Here is a 21,350-nt window from a genome sequence, read left to right as displayed (position 1 = left end):
CTAGAACATCCTCACACAATTGCCATTGTTATTTCCCTGCAAAATCAAATAAGCTGTGAATGATCAACCTAAAAATCCATTAAATATTGAAAAAAATTCAGCAATTCATATGATTCAATGAGAACATCCTCACACCTGAATTAAAATGGATATTGGCCCAAGAAATTGAATTTGATTCATGACCTATTGAAGTAGATGATCTAATTTCATTTGCAAGCATCTCTGCACTATCAATAGGTGTCGAATAGTTTGATGGTTGACCCTATCACATATAATTCAATTATGTCTTCAACATTGTAATAAATAAAAAAAGCAATTGTAATAAAAAAAAAAGAGATATTTCACATTTTTTTAAATACCGTGATGAACTATAATTTTCTCGCATTTTGCCAATTGAAGCCATAGACATCCACATTCATCACATTTGGGAAAAAATTGGAAGTCACCTAATGAGGGAAATTGTTATCCAATTTATTAAAACATCTCATGCAATAATAAAAATAGATATAGTAGAGTTAACGAACAATACCACACTTTCTTGAGTGTGAATTTCAATTTGTGTATCATTTTGCATTTGTATATTTCCCGTTGCTTGAGTTTTCTGAAAAAAAATATTAATTTTAGTTCAAAAAAAGATTAAAACACTAAGAAAAATTATGTAAAGTATAAATACCTTTTTTTTTTATTTCTAATGATCATCTCTTCAACTTTTGACTTCTTCCTCTTCGATGGTGGCCGGCCTTTACTACGCACTTTTAAAGGAGTTAGGAACTTTGAAGATGTTGTTTGGTGGTGATCATGATCCTTTTCCAACAACATTGGTGGCATAACTTGGTTAGAGTGACTCTCCAAATAATTTGCATTATCCATGAGCTTCTCTATTGCATCATCCACACACTTCATCAAGAAACTATATTTTTCAATGGATTCTACTCCAATTTCAGCAGCCTTAGAAAAATGCGAGCACAATTTATTATACCGCACTTTTTGCTCACTAATTTGTGAATCTTCATAACAATTCTTCACATAAGTATGCCGGCGTTTAATATCCTTTCTCCAACGGGATAAAATATATTGAGATGGAATCTCTTTGACATTCCTTTCAATAAAAACTTTGCATATATGCCTACAAACAATTCCTTTGAACTCAAACAAACGACATGTGCATTTAATATCAAACTCAAGCTCATTTTGATAAACAGTAAAACCCACTTGCAGTCTGACTCTTCCATCTTTTCCTTTTAAAATGTCTGTCACTTGAAATATATTTCTTGCCCCGTCTGATCTAATAAATGTAAGATTGCAATATAGCATTCCTCTCAACTCATCTTGGAATAGCTTAAAAATTTCATTGGTATAGGCTTCTTGTAGTTGCTTCTCAAAGAAACAATCAGTTAGCACTTGAAAGCTTGAGTTGAAAGTAGCAAAGTCAGCTTTGTTTTCTTTCTCAATCTTACTTTTTAATGCATTGTCATACTGCTCCACAAATTGCTTTAAGGATGTTGTTGGTCCAACATAACCATCAAAGAAAGCATTTATGCTTTCACTTCTTTGGGTGGTAGACATTCCAGCCCAAAAAACACCTTTAACATATACAGGAGCCCAACGATGACGATTTGTATATAACAAATTCAGCCATTCATTTTTCCCGATATTGTAATCTTCTATCATCTTCAACCAAATATTTTCAAATTCTTGAATATCTATTGCCTCATAAACAATACTCTTCAAAATCTTCTTTATTGCCTTGTAATGGGTTAATCCTCCAAGCTTCTCGGGATCTTCTTCATAATGTGCCAAAAGACATAGTCGGTGATGAGAATTTGGAAAAACTGTCCTGATTGCACCTTGAATAGCCATACATTGATCCATAGTATTGCTTTTTGGAGCCTTACCCGACATGCATTCCAACCAAGTTTTAAACAACCAAATATAGGTTTGTGTATCTTCTTTTGACAATAACCCGCATCCAAATAATATTGTTTGCCCATGATGGTTTACTCCAACAAAAGGAGCAAATGGCATATCATATTTATTTGTTAAATATGTTGTATCAAAAGATACAACATCACTAAAAGCTTCATATGCTGCTATAGACCTTGCGTCTGCCCAAAATACATTTCGTAACCGACCTTCTTCATCCATATCAACCAAATGAAAAAAAATTAGAATTTCTCTGTTGCATGCGTGAGAAATAATTACCAAGTGCCTCTGCATCTCCTACTCCAAGCCTGAATTGCCTTGCTTTTGCAATGTAATTCCGACAATCCTTTTCAGTGTAGGTTAAATTTTCATATCCACCACTTTCAACGGCCAATGAATGAAAGTTTTTTACTCAAGCCCTATACCTGCATGGTCATTTAAATCAAAGCCTTTTTCTGACATATGCATCCATTTTTTTATTACACCTTTGGAAACGAGCCTTGTGCGGACTTAGTGCATGATTATGCTCCAAATTAACACTTGATATGGTAAAAACACCCATTGTTACCAACAATAATATTTATTTTGGCTTGCAATTTGTTTTAGTAGATAACCTTGGGTTGAAAAACACTTTTTGCGATGAATATTCTTTTGCCACCTCTTACACATGAAAGTGCATAATACTTTAATTTCCCATCATCTCCGACTTTTTGTACTGCAATATCAAAACCTTCTTGTCGAGCATATTCAACATAGAGACTATAAACTTCTTCTTTGAATTAAAAAAATCATTCCCCTTTGGGAATAACCTTTTTCAAGTAGTGGCCTCTCAAACTCTACCATTTTCTCTTTTCTCTTTGTTGGTTATTTACGTGTTAGAAGATCCAACTTCTTTCCCATTCTTCATTTTGTTCGGAGGATTGAAATTCCAACTCTACCATAATGGTTTTGATTTGGATCTATAATAGATAAGAAACAACTAAAAAATAAATATAATGTAAAACTACATGTGGTAAAAATGAAAGATATTTAAATTTATAACAAACAACATAAATTACCATTGAAATTATCATTACATGTTTCAAAATCAAACAAAAAAATTATAATTGAAAACCTATACTCACAAATTAGATTTGAAAAATTTATCTTTGTAATAGATAAGGATAAGAATAAACTACAAAAAAATAAAAAGGAAAAATTATAAGTTCTACATCAATGCTAAAATGCTTAATGTAATGAAAATTAAAATGATGGAAAGAATTAGGGTGAAACATGCACCACTAGCTAACTATAATACTGAACTAAACATGCATAAGAGTAATTCGAAAGAACTACAAATCAAATAAAAACATAAGAAACAGAATAATAATCAAGACCCAGCATGTCATACATGCAATTTGTCAAACTTCAGTACATGATTATCCTTCAAAAAGACCATATACGAGACTCTCTTCTTCTTTTTATTTTTTTCTTTTTGAACCACAGTAAAAACATTACATAAACATTGTTGAAAAAATAAAACTCGCTGGTACGAGAGCTCAATATTTTACATTGCCAACATCAATCTCAATCCACAAACACAAGATTACAATGTCCAAGATGATTGCAATTCACATTACTAAGCAAATAAAAAATAACATGAGTCCCACTTTACACAATAGAAGTATGTTTAATATAATATTAACCTCCTAAACTTCATGAATTAAAGTTATTGTTTATTAAGGAAAACACCATACATAGCCTCTCCTCGTCTGATCAAAAAACAAACAAAAATGAAAAAGATAGATCTTGGTTCTCACAACAACAACATGAACATGAACCACAAGAGAAAAACACAACAACATTCCATCTATGCAAGCTAACAAACATTTTTTTGGAAATTATTACTTGGGATCAAGATAGGAACAAAACAAAAAAACAAAGATATATATGTATGTATACCGGCTAAGACCGAGAAATTTAAAAGCTCGCGATCGATGCGACGCCGGCAGTGGTTGTGCAAAGTGGCTTTTAGGCGAGACGGCGACGAAGGGCTTCGCGACGGTGAAGCGGTGTCGGGTGGCGGCACCGAGAAAGTGGGGAAAAGGCTTCACGGCGGTGAGCAGTAGCGACATCGACAGTTGGTGTGCCAGGGCGCCAATCGAGATGGCGAGGAAGGGCTTCGCTTCGGGAGAGGGAGACAGAGGAAGAAGATGATACGGGAAAGAGTGGAATGCCGGCGGTGTCAATGGTGTGCGACGGTAGTGTCGACAATGGTGTGGCGGCGTCACGGAGACGGCGTGAGACGGCAAGTCAGGAAATGCTTCGTTCGGGAGAAGGAGGCGGTGAGAAAGAAGAATATTTGGGAAAGTTTAAAAAGATTTATTTCATCTCGCTTAACATAAGAGAGAGAAATGTCTTGACGTGGATGCCACATCAGCATCCACGTCAGTCGGCCGAAAATTTCGGACCAAATTTTCGGAGGGAATAGCATTTCTCATCACAATATGGTTCTTTGCAACTTTGGTATAAGTATAACTCAGCATCTGGAGGGAGTATATAATATTTAATTTTCAATGCAACGGGTCTAACATCTGAAAACTTTTTTTAAAAAAAAAAATCAGACAAGCAGCTAATATTCTTAAATGTCAACGTACGGGTAAATTTTTAAATGTCAACAAGTAAAATATTACTCACAGTAGTAAATAAGCACCCAATCTGTCTCTTATTTTACAAACTCATATTCTTAAATGTCAACGTACGGGTAAATTTTTTAATAGGTAATTAAATTTTGTCTTATTTTTATTTTGATCATAAAATTTTTTAATAGGTAATTAAATTTTGTCTTATTTTTTATTTTGTCAACGTACGGGTAAATTTTTAAATGTCAACAAGTAAAATATTACTCACAGTAGTAAATAAGCACCCAACCTGTCTCTTATTTTACAAACTCATATTCTTAAATGTCAACGTACGGGTAAATTTTTTAATAGGTAATTAAATTTTGTCTTATTTTTATTTTGATCATAAAATTGTAATTTATATCAATTTGATCGCTCAACTTTAATTTAATTCCAACGAATAATAAATCAAAGATTTTAACCCCCAATTAATTACATGGATGTCTAAAAATCCAAGTCAGTCTTCTCCATGACACATTATTAAGTCTATTAGAGGTGTAAATGTCATTGAAAAAGAGTCATATCATTCATTTGGGGCTCGAAATTCATTATTTTTCTACCCAATAAAATTAAATTAAAGTTGAGTGATTAAATTAATACAAATTGAAGTATAGTGATCAAAATAAAAAAAAAGCTAAAGTTTAATTATCGACTAAAAAATTTACCCTCAATGTACATATCTTTTATACTTGCAAAACGTTTACTGAAATTGTCAAAACGATCAACATAAGCAAACAAAAAACCCCCCACTGTCTAAGTCAATTGCTAACATTAATAGAAAAATGATTGCAGTTGTAAATAATTATTTGAGGTCAAATAGGTAAAGTTGCCTTTCTTTTATCACTTAAAAACTGAAAAATGATCTTTTATACTTCAACATCCTCCAACTCAACCCAATTAGAGACACATTTAAACAAACGTCACATGTCACATCATCCCATGACAATCCTACATTACCCATAGCGTTTAGCTATTATCAACTAAGCTAAAAAAAAAAATTGAGCCTTTCTAATTATAAATTAAAAAAATATTAGATATGTCTCTTTAATTATTTATAAATGGAATGATTCTAAATAATATAAAAATATTCACTTCTCAAATTTCAATCACCGTAATAAAAAAAAAAAAGACTCTTAACCACTATGGTAGAAGTTAGTTATACATTACCTATACATTCCATTTGCATGAGCTCTCAATCTCTATTTCAAAAATTAGTTTTATAATACCTATATTTTTCATTTACACAAGCTAAAATTTAAACTAATTTTTTTTAGTAAAAAAATTCTCAACCTCTATGTTAGAAGTTAATTTTACAACATATATATTTTTCATCTGCATCAGCTAAAATTCAAATCAATTTCTCTGGTGGAAATTGCTAAAAACACTCCCAAAATTTGTAATATGCACAGATTCTCCCCCTAAATTCGAATATCCATAAAAACCCCTTCTTTTTTAATATAATATTTTTTTAAACCCCCAAAGCATCTAACAGTGATTGATAGAGTTAATTTGAAATTTTTTGGACGAAATTGTCCCTTACGTGGGAAGTTGTGGCAAGTGTGACATGGTTTGACCATAATACCCTTTACTGCAATGAATTTCTATTTACAACATGAGGTTTCTGTTAAAAATATGATGTTTCTATTTAAAATATGAGGTTCTGTTAAAAAATGAATTTTCTGTTTAAGAAATAAGTACATGCATTACTCTTCATGCTAACCTAAATTTTTTTGTTTGTAGTTATAATGTAATCATGCTAACCTAAATTCTTTTCCGGAAACTTATTAAATTTTTAATGTAAATATCGTTATCTCCATATAATAAAGAACGATCGTCTTTATGCTTGGTTGACTTTATTTAACTATCGATGTTTTTGTTTAATATATTGTGTTTACATTTAAAAAAGTGCTTAAATATCGTTGTTTCTATTTAAATATGTATGAGTGGCCAAAATTTAATTGGTTTTTATACCCAAGATTAATTTGTCACATAAATATTGGTTTTTTCTGTTTAAATATCAATGTTTCTGTTTAAAAAAATGAGTTTCATGTTTAAAAAATGAGATTTCTGTTTAAAAAAATGAGTTCTTTGTTTAAAAAATAAGGTTTCTGTTTAAAAAAATGAGTTCTCTGTTTATGAAATGAGTACATGCATTATTCTTCATGCTAACCTAAATTCTTTTGTTTGTAGTTATAATGTAATCATGCTAACCTAAATTTTTTTCCACAAACTTATTAAATTTTTAATGTAAATATCGTTATCTCCATATAATAAAGAACGGTCGTCTTTATGCTTGGTTGTCTTTGTTTAACTATCGATGTTTTTGTTTAATATATTGTGTTTATATTTAGAAAAGTGCTTAAATATCGTTGTTTCTATTTAAATATGTACGAGTGGCCAAGTTTAATTGGTTTTTATACCCAAGATTAATTTTTCACGTAAATATTAGTTTTTCTGTTTAAATATCAATGTTTCTGTTTTAAAAAATGAGTTTTTTCTGTTTAAGAAATGAGGTTTTTATTTAAGAAATGAGGTTTTTGTTTAAAAAAAATGAATTCTCTATTTAAGAAATGAGGTTTCTGTTTAAAGAAATGAGTTCTCTGTTTAACATATTCTTTTGTTTCTGTTTCTGTTTAACAAAAAAGAATGCAAAAAGAATGAAAAAATGTATGCAAAAAGGTTTAACAAGATATGATTGGGCGGTTGTTTTCCCACCATTTTTAAGGGTAACGATGGAATTTCATAATATGGAGCCAGTCGTAGTGATCTGCAGAAAAAGGAAGTGAAACAATAAAGGAAGGGTTGTCTGTGGTATTCAAAACTCACAGGGGCTGTTTGGGAAATTTTGAAATTCTTGATGGGTAAACAGTAATTTTTCCATTTACCATCTGTGTTATTTCATAGATAAGATTTAAACGTCATTTTTTTTATTGCAAGATGAATATCATATGTCAAGGATCCGATATTAATAAATGAAATCGCATTATTAATATTTAATAATGATTCATTTTTGAATTTTATGATCTAAATTATGTAATTAATATAATATATTAAACGCTCCAATTAAAAGAAAAAAAAATCAAAAAATAACACACCAATAAATAAAAATATAATACCCAAATTGGTCAATTTATTTTTCTCTTTCTTCTTTTTTAGTCTCTCTACTCAGAAATGCTCTTAAATAGTCCCTCTACTCTTGAAAATGGTTCTATTTAGTCTTTTCTACTCTAAAATAGGCCAATTATTGACTGTATTTTTCAAGAGTAAAGAAACTAGATGGGAAGAGATTAAGGGTACAGGAACTAAATTGATTCATTTTCAAGAGTAGAGAGATTAGTGGAGCGCATTTCTGAATAGAGGGACTAGAAGAAAAGAGAGAGAAAAGTAAAAAGACCAATTTAGGTATTATACCATAAATAAATATAGAACTAAGCGACGGGAAAAAGAGAGAGAGAAAACCATGAACAATGAAACCAAGACTTCTACTCCAAGATTCTTTATCACCACCACCACCACCACCACCGCCTCATCCATGGCCCTCACCGCCCTCTTTCTCATCTCCTCTCTCTTCTTTCTTGCCTTCTTCTCCATCTGTGCGCGTCGCTTCCTCTCCCCCTCCACCCACCTCCGCCGCAGCCCGCTCCCCATCTCAAACCCTAATCGGAATCGTGGGGTTGATCTGGAGATTCTAAAGGCGATGACGGTTTGTGGATCGGGAGAGGGAAAGAGTGGTGCGTGGTGTGTTTGGGGGAGCTGGCGGAGAAGAAGATGGTGAAATTGATAGCAGGGTGTAGGCATGGGTTTCATCCGGTGTGCATTGATGCGTGGTTTGGGATTCATGGTTCTTGCCCGCTGTGTAGGTGCGCAAAGATTCTAGGGTTTGGGAATGGGAATGGAGATGGAGGTGGAGAGGAGAGGAGAAGAGGAGGACGATGGGGAGGAGTTGAAGTGGGGAGTGGAGTAGGATAGAGCGTACAATGTTCCTAAGGCGCACCTTTAGCTTTTAAGTAGTAATACGTGTACAGTGGGTGTTGAATGTTGTCTATGTGGTTTTTCTTTATTATTATTATTATTATTATTATTATATATGCTATGATGAATATGAACATAATAAACATGTACCATTTGAGCACTACTATAGTGTTTTTAAACTATTGTTTTACTTTTGAAATGCAACAAAATTAGAGATGTGAAAATTGGATGTTAACTTTAGAATATGTAAGGGTGTATTTGAGCCGAGCCGTTCGTGAGCGGCCCAGTGTTCGGCTTTATAAGGGCTTATTCGTGTTCAGATCACATTGTAAACAAGCCAAGCTTGAACATCATTTTCAAGCTTGATTGATAAACGAGCCAAGCTTGAGAACCGAAAAACTCGGTTTGTTTTGGCTCACGAACAAGCTCATGAACAAGCTCATTTATAAGCTCGATTATGAGCTAGTTTATATATATGTATGTATATTAAGGTGTATATGTGACTATATCGTTGTTGTCAATTTGAGTCACACATATAGGCTCTAAACTACTATTCAAAGACTCAGGTCAACTAGTTCATTAAGTTAAATGAGCTCGTAAGATAAACGAGCCAAGCTTGAATACCACCAAGCTCGCCTCATTAAATCTTTTGAACAACTTGTTTATTGTATAATTAAAAGCTCGTTTATAGTATCATTTCCAATTTTATTTGTAACAATCATTAATATAATCATTCATAGTGTCATGAACAAGCTTATTTACTGGATCATTAATAATATCGATGAAAAATATTTATAGATAGTTACATCACAATATTTATTTTGTTATTATTGTAATTATTTGTTAACTTATTTAATGAGGATTTTAACCAGCTTGAACTCAAACCTTAATGGTTCCATAAACAAGCTTAAATTACTTTTTTAATCCTCAAACTCAAACCGAGTTGAGTCACACTATATAATAATTCATTAAATAAGCTTTAAATGATACTTTACTAAATAAAAAAATAAAATATAAAAAAATAGTCCAGCCTTAATTAAACTAACGAGCCAAGATTAAGCTTCGAATTTTCTTAACAAGTTGAGCTCGAGCATGAAGTTCGAAATAAGCTCAATTAGAGCTCGAGCTCGATTAAAATAGTAACGAGCCAAACTTGAACATGAAAAATGAAGCTTGAAGAAAGCTCGGCTCGAGCTCGATTAAATAGTAATGAGCCAAACTTGAACAAAACAAAGCTCGGCTCGGCTTGTTTACCGTCCTAAAAATATGTGATAATATATATTATTGAAGTCCTGAAGTGTGAATCAAATGAAAAAAATTATGCAATTTTCTCAATATAAAAATTTATATATAAACCACGTCTTCTATGAACGAAATCAATTTTACAGTTGTGTTTCACTCATTTTACATGTGTTGTTTTTCAACCATTGGATTGAATTCAATGGCTTTAAAACATCAATATCATGCACAGTACTCAAACACAATAATCTTATAAATATAATAAATAATATAAAGTGAGTTATACGGTATTATAAACAGTTGTACAACTATGCATAAAAAATCAACTGACACCCAATCACCAATGTTACATGTGAGTATATAGTTTGGGTATTATTTATACTACTGTTTCAACACTAATTTATTTATGTTCTAAGCATACAGATGACGTTTGTAAAAGAAACGGTCTCATATATATATATATATATATACAGGGGCGGATGGAGGGGGGGTCAAGGGGGTGCACATGTATATATATATATATATATATACTGCCGTTACTCCAATCATGTAGCACTTGGAAATCAGTCACATAGGTGTATTATAAAAACAAGGGGCTAAAACTATAGCTATTTCCACAAATGCAGCATATTTATAACAATTAAAGAAGCACGCGGGCACACAAACAAGTATATAGTTTAAGCAGGTAACATAGTAAAAAGAATAAATTAAGACAACAGAAACACAATAAAAGAACTTCACATTGATTCTTTTTTTATATATATATAATTAAGATAAATGATGAAGGTGCCATTGGAGTTCACTCAACAAATTCATCGTTCCAAGAATTACAAGAACAAAGACATGAAGATGATGATGATGATGAAGAACAAAATGTATAGATACAACATGGACGAACCTTTCGAGCGATTTCCGGAAAAGCAAAATTCATGGCCCCAGCTTCGTGGTTTCCTTTTCTTTCTTCTACCTAACAGGGATTATATTTTTACAGTATGGAGTAGGCTCGAATCACCTCAATGATCGGTGCACGGCACAGCGGACACTTGCCTCCGGCTCGAACCAGTTCATTCGCACACCTTGAACAAGTGCACATGTGCCCACACCTGAAACAATGAAACAGGAGAGGGTGCGGAACTTGATTGTTAGCATGAGTGCACAAAACACTAAATGTTTTGCAACTCAAAAAGGAAGGTTATTTGAAGACCTGTACAAAAGAGCGTCGATATGAGTATCACAACACACACAACAAGTTCCCTTCCTCACATGGCTCCATTTGGATCCATCCTCAGATGACTCCTCAGCAGCATCTGAAACAAAAGAAACCATCATAAACTGATAGTTTTATGAAATAAGTCTAGCAGTGAACTATTACAAATGAAAATCTGTATCGTTTTACCAATGTTGTCAGGTGAAATGACGAAATAAATTATTTGAAAAAGGAGCTAAAGAGAAGTTCACGGCCAAAGGGATACATTATGCCATATAAGATTAAGGAAAAGCATATGCAAGCATTAAGATTTCCCGGTTTTAGCTGCAAGAATAAACTTGCTTCACATCAGTCAATCAACGTTTCCCTCAATTGTTTTGCTATTCTTTCATTTTATCTCTTCTAATGAAACAGAGTCAAGTGAAATGAGCTAAAGCTTACACAGAGAACATCACAGGTCAATTGATAAAAGACAGTTTTAACATGGGCATGAAATGCCAGCAAAATAACAAATGGCAGTAATCAATCACATAGTCATGATGATTCAAATCAGGTGAGATTGCAAGCTGCGTGTCGCTTTCAAAAAGGATGCAAAGGAAGTTCGGGTAAGAGTTTGCGATTATTTCAGAGGTTTCATGAACATAACTATCCAATAGATATTCCACAGTTCAGAGTATTGTTATAAGCTTTAGGAATGCAGGTGGCCTATTTAGGATAACTTGCACTGACCTTGCTCTCCAAAACGATTTAAAGCTGCAGAGACTTCCTGTCTAACAGAGCGCTGCAACTCCAATTGCATATCCATACAAGCCTCCAACATTCTCTGCATGTGGCTCATTCCTTGCTGAAGTCTAGCCATATCAGCCCTCAAATCATTAATGATGTCCCATTCCTGCATTAACTAATAATATATAAAATTTAATAATGCAAATAGAAGTAAATTTGTCAGAAGCAGCCTATAAATAGAAGTAAAGATTCTATTGCAAAGCATCCACAACTTATCAAAAATGAACATAAACTATAACATGACTGGTTCTCAGGTTCGTAGAGGATGAATGAAACAAATTTAAACCAATAAAAGTTTAAAAACCAAACCGAAATGTTCTATATGTTAGTGAAAATATAAATCAGGAATATCAGAATATAGAAGAAAGTGACAGATAAATTCACGCCACTATACACCATCAATGAAGTTCATTGTGATTCATCCCATAAAAAAGGTTGTAAGAAGACTGAGACAAAAGTAAACTGAGGTGAAGTTACCCACAATTTCTGATCGATGCATGCTTTGTGAAGCCCAACTATTATGATGTAATTCTGAGTGCCATAATAGCTGAGGAGGCGGTACTGGAGGAGTTGGCAGCACGAGTGGAGGCCTGGCAACAGCATCATCCTGCTGGTCATGATCCAAATCATCTCTTTGTTGGCCATGATCTTCATCTGGCAAGTCTGTAGGTAAGGTTCTTTCTAGCTCCCAATCAAGTGGAGCACGACCTTGACGTTGAGCATAAGATTGGATCAGTTGGTCCAAACTTTCACGAAATCCACTTCTGAGAAGATTAGAAACACTTCTCCTGCAGAAAGAGAACTCAACACAATGAATACATATGGATCTAGAACGTGTACATCCAAGTATAGCATTCGCTTAAAAGCTCAGGTTTGCAATGAACTATAACAAACTACCTGCTTAAAAGTTCTCTTAGTTCCATACTGTATACATTGTCATCATCTGAAGGAATAAATCTGTTGAATCTTCTGTTCAGTATGGCCTGTGGATCTCCCAAAGAAATTGAGGGCCCATCTTGCCAATTTTCTCTAGACGCATGTGAATCAGCCTCATGCCACTCTTGTGCTTCCAGAGTATGACTATCTTCTCCATCTTCATCTTCTGGTGTTTCATGTGGCCAATCATGATCAATGTTTTCTTGCCAGCCCTCAATAAGCTCTTCACCAGAGCTAGCACGCTGTCCACTATAGCCAATCTCAGAAGATTGTTGCCAGTCCTGTGCACGAGCTTCATTTTCTCGCAAATTCTCTTCAAAAGTTCCAGGCTCTCGCCAACCTATATTTTCACTCCGGGAATTGCTTTCAAACGCAGATGTGGTATGCGTCTCTGCTGTTTGCTGCCTACTATTATCTTCACTATTAGACTGAGATTGATCATGATTATCAGTTGATAATTCCACCACAACACTTGACTGAGACTGATCATCTAAAGAAATATTGATATCTTGGCTTGCTGAAGTATCAGATTCATTCGCTTGACCAAGAACAGAATTCACTAATCTGAAGCGAACCCCATCACTGGACAAAGAAGAAATTTTACAAAGGATTTTAAGCTCAAACATCAGTATTAAGGAAGAATAAAGAATGAAAGTAACAGCCAACACAACCATAAAAATAATAGTATCTGTTCAATAAACCAAAAATGGTTCATAGTATCAAAAAAGCTTGATAATGTTTATTCCCAAGACATGAAAATTATGCAGGTGAAAAGCCTACCTTGAATGCAAATAAAGCAAATAACATAAAGTCTGTGTACAGATGGCACACAGTTGTCCCTCTCAAACAGAAAGCATTGCTAAAGATAACACACACACATACACATCCACCCACCCACCGCATGCAACTTCAATTGGAAGCCTAACAAGTAAAACGTTCCTTCAAATTATGACAAAGAGGGTTGCGTAAAAGTTAATTCCTGAAATAAAATGTAAGTGTATTCACCTCAATGAATACATATGTTGATTCCAGTAAGAAATTTCCATTGTAAAGGATCAAAATTATTTCCAGTATAGAACAATCCTGATTTTACAATGCATCAGCATCCAAAATACTCATCTTTCACAAAGTGGATCTGTGTTCATTAAAACAACTAACTAGGACACAGGGCATCCATCAACTCCATCCATTTAGATTCACAACCTAAGATGGCAATGTTTTTTTTTTCAAGACTGGACTAAATTTCTATTCAGAAGAGATAATCAATCATAAATTATGTTTCCTTGTACCACCCTTCTTTTCTTGTTCCTCTTTCTGAAAGCAGTAAGACGAACTTAAGATTGGACTAGCGCATTAGAAGCCTCAGAATAAAAAAATGCTTGTATCCACAAATTACTGAGGGATCAAGTAAAGGAAGACTACTGGAAAGTCCAGTTCACAGAGACAATACAACACACATGAATATATAGAACTTGAGATTCTGATAACTTATACATAATTGGACATCTAGGTAACATTATTTGATAAATACATAACAAATAATTCATTAAAGCCTGTAAAACCAGCTTGGCTCCTCATGATCTTATCACGTGTCACACACCATTATATCACAGAATATTATATCATTTAATTAACAGCCAATTGTACTATGATCCATTATATTTGGAAGTAACTGCCTTATCAAATAGCATAGATTACAGAAAGCTCGATCTCAGCTCTAAGGACACTAAAAGCAGCACGCACTGTGAAAACCAAGAAGAATGACTTAGTGCAGGATTTCATTCCCAGCAAAAAGCTCTAGTCTTTAACAACGTAAAACTAGTAAAAGAGGTTTTTCAAAGATACAAAAAATAAAATGAAATAAAATGGCTACAAACGTATCTCAGCTAAATCACTTGACAATTTGCAAGAACCATATGAAAAACAAGGAAAGTAACTCTTTTCATGAAAATTTATCATGGTCAATCAGACATGGGAATCTGATTGACAGTTCAAATTTAATTAAAATACTCCACACAGATAAGATCCCATAAACTGGTGATGATTCTTCATAGTTAAGCTTATACCTCAAGTCAGTAAAAATAAAAAAGACGCATCTGTCATCTAAGTATTTGATGTTGCGATAAAATTTAAGCTTATTGATGATGTAAAGCGTCAAAATTATAAATATAAATAAGCATCACATTTACCAAAACTTCCAATGGCTCAAGGTCTGGTAAGAGTTCAATATAATAGCCTTATCCCCATGTAGAATTTTGTCTAAACCCGGCATTGCACCAAAAACAATTGGATGGTGCCACATGGCAATGCACTTTAAAATAGATGATTCAAATGAGTCTTTCCTTCCATGTGGTGCTTAACAAACATCAGACATATAATAAATGAACATCTGAATTACTAGACTGATGAACCTCAGATTCTATACTGAACACACTCATAAATGTGTAAATCACAAATATTTAGAAGAAGTTTATCACAAAAAAATCGTGGGTAAGCCATAAAAGGCAACTACCATTCTAGTATTCATGATCAGAATAAAGGTTTTCAGATTTGAATTCAAATGGACTCGCACAGGTTAAAGAAATTGTACCTTAGACCGGAGACGGGATGATGTTGTCTTAGCTGACCTAGTTCCCTCACCGCTGCTGATGGTTGTCTTTCATCTTCAGGGAGGCCTTCCATTTCTCAAGAATCTACCCCTAAGAAGTGACTGAAACATAATTTCATTAGAAAGATAACAAAATAATCATGAAGAAAAGCATCAAACAATTCAACACATTGAATAATTTGAATATAAAGGGAAAGTTAAACTTGGCACATCAAATAAGAAAGAAAATTCTAGGCTGTTTGATCAGTGCTAAACTGAACGAAAATCTATAGGAAGGTAATAATAGGTACGGTTTGCAGACAATATGATTCAGCAAATTGCATGATGAAGGTTATGAAAATGGAAAAGCAAGACATCTTTTAAGAATGTAGATGTTAACGAATGGAAAGACAAGACATGAATAGCCTAAACCAAACCACAAACAGGGATCTTGTATAAGCATGGTATTGGCCATTTAGCTTCCGATCAAATCGGAAAAGCCTAAAACCAAGATGATGAGGATGAAGTTAATGGAGAAGGTTTTAAAAAAGCCTTCGGATAACAAAGTCACTCGCTAAGGATAGCCAGAAGGAGTTAATTGGCACAAAAGCCATGTGAACAAAGATAACGCATTAGCTCTTTCATAGTGGAAGCCTTTTGCCAGTAGCTAACTTGATTGAAGGAAATTATTCAAACAGAAAAATACTCAAAAATAGAGATATGTGAATATAAGGACAACACCATACAAGAAAAATGTTCCTTTCATTGCTCCTCAAGCCAAAATTCAGTATGCCAAATCATTTAAATTTTGGATAGTAGGCATCCCCAAAATATTTAAACCATGGAGGAAAACCAAATTAGCAAACCAGTCATGAAATCTTATCTTACCCCATATTTATTTCTTATTATGCATTATCCATCTTAACATCATAAAAGAGCTCAATATACAAGAATGAGCAGAGGCAGGCCAGATTTTGGAGAAAGAGGCCAGCGTAAAGGAAAAATTTTGGATTTTTTCCCCATAAATGTATATTAATCCATTTACAAATCCATGCATACAAGCATCCAGCGATTGATCAAAGGAAAGAAAAAAGAACCAGCAAGAACAGCCACTGACCTGAATTCTATTCCTGTAAGCAAAATCTGAAACTGCCCGGTGCTCTGACAAGCCCTGGAGTTCCCGCTGCCTTTCCCTCACAATCCTCATGATCAGATCAAGGCGCGCTTGTCTCCCTCTCAGCCTCAGCAAGTCTCTCCTTATGTGCTCCTGCTGCCCCTCCAAGCGTTCAGCTCGGGAAGCCTGAGCATCCCTCTCTTCCCTCCGGCTGGCAGCCTGAACATCCCTCTCTTCCCTCCGGCTAGCAGCCTGGACATCCCCCTCTTCCCTCCGGCTAACAGCCCGGGAATCCCTCTCTTCCCTCCGGCTAGCCGCCTGCGCACCCCTCTGCTGGCTAGCCATCTGAACCCACTCCCTCACCAACCTCACTCTCTCCCGCTCAGTCTCACCTAACCACTCCCCTCGCGGGCTCTCATTCCTCGGTGAGACACCAGAGCCCGTTTCAGCCGTCATCCCACTCTCCGTCCTCCACCCACGCACGATCTCCCTCACCCGCTCCCGCTCCCGTTCCCCATCCCCGACCTCCGGAGACTGCTCCCTGCTCGACCTCCCATCATCCTCCACCGCAGCCTCTCTCCTTGACCCCGGCACCCACTGCGGGTACCCAATCTCCTCACTATCGCTCACCAAACCACCACGCCGCTCCGGCGCCCGGCTCTCCAGCTCGCGCCACCGTTGCAAAAGCGACGACGACCCCCGCGGCCGCTCAACCGGAACCGACTGCTGCTGCGCACGCCGCGGCTCACGCAAAAACGACGAATCAAGCATCGACACCGTATGCAAGCCCGCCAAAGCCAAAAGCTCCGACTCCCGGTTCCGCCTCTCCATCGTCGTAATCATCTCCTCCGCCTGCCTCGCCACCCACCGGCTCAAAATCCTCGAATGCCTTCTCACCGCCGCCGACGACTCCGCCAAATCATCCCCCTCCAAATCCGACCTCCTCCGCCGCCTCGCAAGCTGCTCAGCATTATCCACACCATCTTCATCCTCCCCAACCCCACTACAAGACGCAAACGCCACAGACATGCAGCCATCGATATGGTCACGAACAAATTCCTCAAGCCCTCGCCGGAACTCACAACCGGCAACAACTTCATGCTTCTGCCGAACCTCCGCCATTCCTCCAACCCACCTTCCTTCTCGAAACCCTAGGGTACCATCGAAGACCTCGAAACCCTAATCATGGAGATCCAATCACCAGAGAAACCTTCGTTCTTGCTTCTCAAGAGATAAACGGATGGATAGATTTCATATATATATATATATATATAAACCATAAGAAATGGAGAAATTAGTAGTTTTTTTTTTCTTTTTTTTTAAAATTTTTTTTTAAAATTTTTAATTTTTAATTTTATTTTTTTTAAGTAGATAGAGAGAAGGGAACAGCGAGAGAAGAGGAAGGGGGTTGGAGAGGAGGAAGGGTATGAATTTTTTTTAAAATATTAAAAATTAGAGAAAAATATGAGACAATTATGTGATTGGTCCACGTAAGGGTATGGAGGGGGAGGAGGAGAAAGAGGGAAAGGACACATGGATTTGTCTCTTTCTTTCATGAAGGATGTGTTGAATGACGGTTTTGCCCTTCCGTCGGTGAGAGGGGAAAAGGTGGAGTGGTGGACGTGATTAGTGACACGTGGACGTTAAGATTTGTGTTTGGTGATGATGATTGAGCGTTAATCTTAAAGCACAATGGATTTTGGTTAGGTGAAATCACTGTCAAGTGGGAGGAGACGCTGTTGTCTTACTCTAACGTCATGTGTTTATAGAGAAAGAGAGAAAAGGTGGAAGTTGGCATGGCAGTTCTATGTGATGTTAGGGTTAGGGTTAGGGTTAGGGTTAGGGTTGGAGGGAATTAGGGGTAATTTGGTACATTTGTTATATTTGGTGAAACATTGAGATTAAATTGAGGAATTTGTTCTTGTGTTTTTTTGAGTAATTTTTTACTTGGTTTTTACTCTTGTGAGCAGAAGTGATGGTATTAATTTTATTTATTTAATTTTTAATTAATTTTTTGACTTAGTTCATACACTTATGAGTAAGATTGATGTTTTGTATGAATAAATTTTTTTATAAATATTATTTTTTATCAGAAAAAATAAAATTGAATGTCATTTTGTCATTTTCTATCTTAATGTACTTTCGGCGATTAATCAAAATCATTCATAATTTATTTTTTTAAAAAAACTATCATCATGATATTATCTAAGGTTTTGGATAAAGAGTAATTTATAAGAAGCAAGTACTTCCAAATCTTTTTTATTCCACCAAAAATGATTTTAATAAGAGAATGAGTACAGTGATATGATATAAATCAAAATTTTAAAAACATTTTATTTTATTTAATATATATATATATATATATTTCATTGATCAAGCACACCCCCATTAATGGAAAAGTTAATAAAAATTTGTACCTAAACAATGTAAGAGAAAACAAAAAACATAGTCTAAAAACAGCTCATTCTTTAGACTTCATAATGACACATGGTTAAAAAGAGCTTTTTACATTTTCAAGGATTCATTTGACTATTGGGATCTTAATGAAAGTGTCTGATTAATTATCTCTCTAAGCTTAGTATCAAAGCAAAAGGAGCTTTATAATAATGATCTTTTACATATAAATAATATTTTTATATTTAATTTAATGGACTTTTCTGCTTTGGTACAATTCAATCATCATATTATAAGCCAACATTAGATAGATATCCAAGAAGGAAAAAAACTAAAATTTGGCTATTTCTATGAGTTTTTAAGTTATTTATTAATATTGATCTCTATTGTGAAAGTAATATTAGAAGAAGCTATCATGATATAAAGAAATCACAGCTTTTCTAGTCCTCTAGCATATGAATAAAAAAAAAAATCTCTCAATTAAGATCATAGCATTCCCTTAAATTGTCATTTATTGACTTAATACTTTGTTGTGTTTTCATATCACTACCATTTTATTTTATTTTTTTATTTATTTTTTACTGCTTGTAAATATTTTGGTTTTTTTTTATCCTATTGAAGTTTGTTATCTTGTCATTTTGCATGAGTCATTGATTTTAGTTCTAGCTACTTTTATTGATGTCATCTTGTATTTGTCATTTGTTTTCTTTTTATAAATTATGATTGATTCAATTCTTTTTAAAAATATAGCAATATTATTATTAAATAATTTAAAGTAAATAAAGTCTAAGACAAAGAAGAGCTTGTCAAAGTAGAGAGGCTTAGAAGAAACAAGCACACTTTATATGTAGACAATGATGTTTCCATGACCAATTGTTGGCCTTTCATTTATAGCATCCAATGCTTTCGATACACTAAATAAAACTTATCAGAATCCTATGTAATTATAATTATTTTCGGAAATTATTTCATCAAAACAAGTAAACAACCACACCAAACTAGAGTATTTCATATAATGCAAAATGTAATACTCCCTTCATTCTTTTTTATTTGTTACATTTTGGAGCTTTTCTATGTTTTTTTTACTTGTCAACAATAAATAATATTTTTTTTTAAATTTACCCTTTAATTTAATATACTTGTATAATTTTCAATAAATCACAATCAACTAAGCATTAAATCATATAATCCACTTACTTGAGTTTTAAATAGGAGTAGTTTTAGAAAGTAATAGATTTTTTTATAAAATATAAGTAACCAACTAACTTCAACTAACTTTTTCTAATTGGTGTGAATTAGGTAAATGTGACAAGTAAAAATGAACGGAGGGAGTATAATTTTATTAATAAAATTTAAATTACTGTGGAAGGGATGCTAACTAGTTTATTTTGTCTAATTACTTGTCAAATAAATTTAATATTTGTCTTTTAAACTATTTTTTTTTCCGAAATATGGATAAATCACATCAGGACATGACTAAAACATGAGGTTAATCACTCAACACATGTGTTCTCATCATATGAGCTGAGATTTAACCTACCCGTTTAGTAGGATACGAACATCTTACACAGAAGATTCAGTGTAATAGACCACGAAATCGTTGGTTTGTATAAACTATTTCATACTACATGGATTGATTAGACGTGTGATTTCTCAAGATTTTTGTGTCTTTATATATAAATCATTTAATTTTTTTTTACCAAAAATAATAATAATAATAATAATAATAGTAAATAAAGTTAACTTGTAAATTAACATTTAATAAGTCTTGCAAAAAAGTTACAAAGCATAAAGACAAGAAACATCATTCACGAAGCATTGATCATCCCTCCTCCACAATGTTATACTTATATATTTATGACACCTATTATGTTGGCATTATCAAATAGTGTCATGCAAGAAATCATCATCAAAGTGAAAAATAAAATACTAATTAACTCAGTATTTAAAAATCCCATAACCCAAACTTTATCATCTTGAAAAATTAATATTTATCTTCTCACTTTTCAAAAGGATCCCAATCTTCATATCATGGCTCTCACAAAGGCAAACTCCATTTCAATACTCAAAGACTTAATGATCCACTAAAAGCCAACATGCTTCCCTGTGGAGAAATCTCATTGGCTCAATCATACCAAAGTTCTCATTTCATTCTTTGACTATTATTATATATATCAACAAATGACATAAAACTACTACCAAGATCTCTCTCTCTCTCTCTCTCCCTTCCAATATCTAACATTCTTTAATTTGTGTTGCAGTGCTTTTCTCTTTTCCAATTCTTAAATTATTTAATTATTGTTTTAATATGTACAAGTAGCTAGTATAAAATAAAGACTATGTTCATCATATGTATGCATGTGGTGAGTGAGATAGAAGCCAATGGGGCACCATGCATGGCATATGGTCCATTGTCCCCCTCTTTGTGAGGCAAGCTCTCACCACAAATAAAAAAATCATACTTAATTGGAGCTATATCACATGTGGGGTTTCGCCATTTTACGTTTTCCTTGATGCATGGTTGATATTTGG

General features: G+C 34.1%; 2 protein-coding genes across 2 annotated transcripts; both read right to left on the bottom strand.

The window, feature by feature from the left end:
• Positions 1 to 1,902, bottom strand: LOC120274853 (protein FAR1-RELATED SEQUENCE 6-like). Its single transcript, XM_039281395.1, has 2 exons — positions 754 to 1,902; positions 1 to 36 (listed from the first exon to the last, which is right to left on the bottom strand). The coding sequence occupies exons 1-2, from the start codon at positions 1,900 to 1,902 to the stop codon at positions 1 to 3; spliced, it is 1,185 nt and encodes a 394-aa protein (XP_039137329.1).
• Positions 1,903 to 10,568: 8,666 nt separating this feature from the next.
• Positions 10,569 to 17,751, bottom strand: LOC120276121 (centrosome-associated protein CEP250-like). The gene is given in 8 exon segments (XM_039282854.1): positions 10,569 to 10,897; positions 10,999 to 11,101; positions 11,731 to 11,893; positions 12,269 to 12,575; positions 12,685 to 13,305; positions 15,314 to 15,402; positions 15,404 to 15,433; positions 16,428 to 17,751. Coding segments are annotated over 8 exon segments (2,550 nt in total). The 5' UTR covers positions 17,547 to 17,751; the 3' UTR covers positions 10,569 to 10,779.
• Between the last annotated feature and the right edge of the window lie 3,599 nt (positions 17,752 to 21,350).

This window comes from Dioscorea cayenensis, chromosome 2 (assembly GCF_009730915.1).
Source record: "Dioscorea cayenensis subsp. rotundata cultivar TDr96_F1 chromosome 2, TDr96_F1_v2_PseudoChromosome.rev07_lg8_w22 25.fasta, whole genome shotgun sequence".
Classification (NCBI taxonomy): Eukaryota; Viridiplantae; Streptophyta; class Magnoliopsida; order Dioscoreales; family Dioscoreaceae; genus Dioscorea; species Dioscorea cayenensis.
Note: the sequence above shows the minus strand (reverse complement) of the source record. Positions and strands in the feature narration are given on the sequence as shown.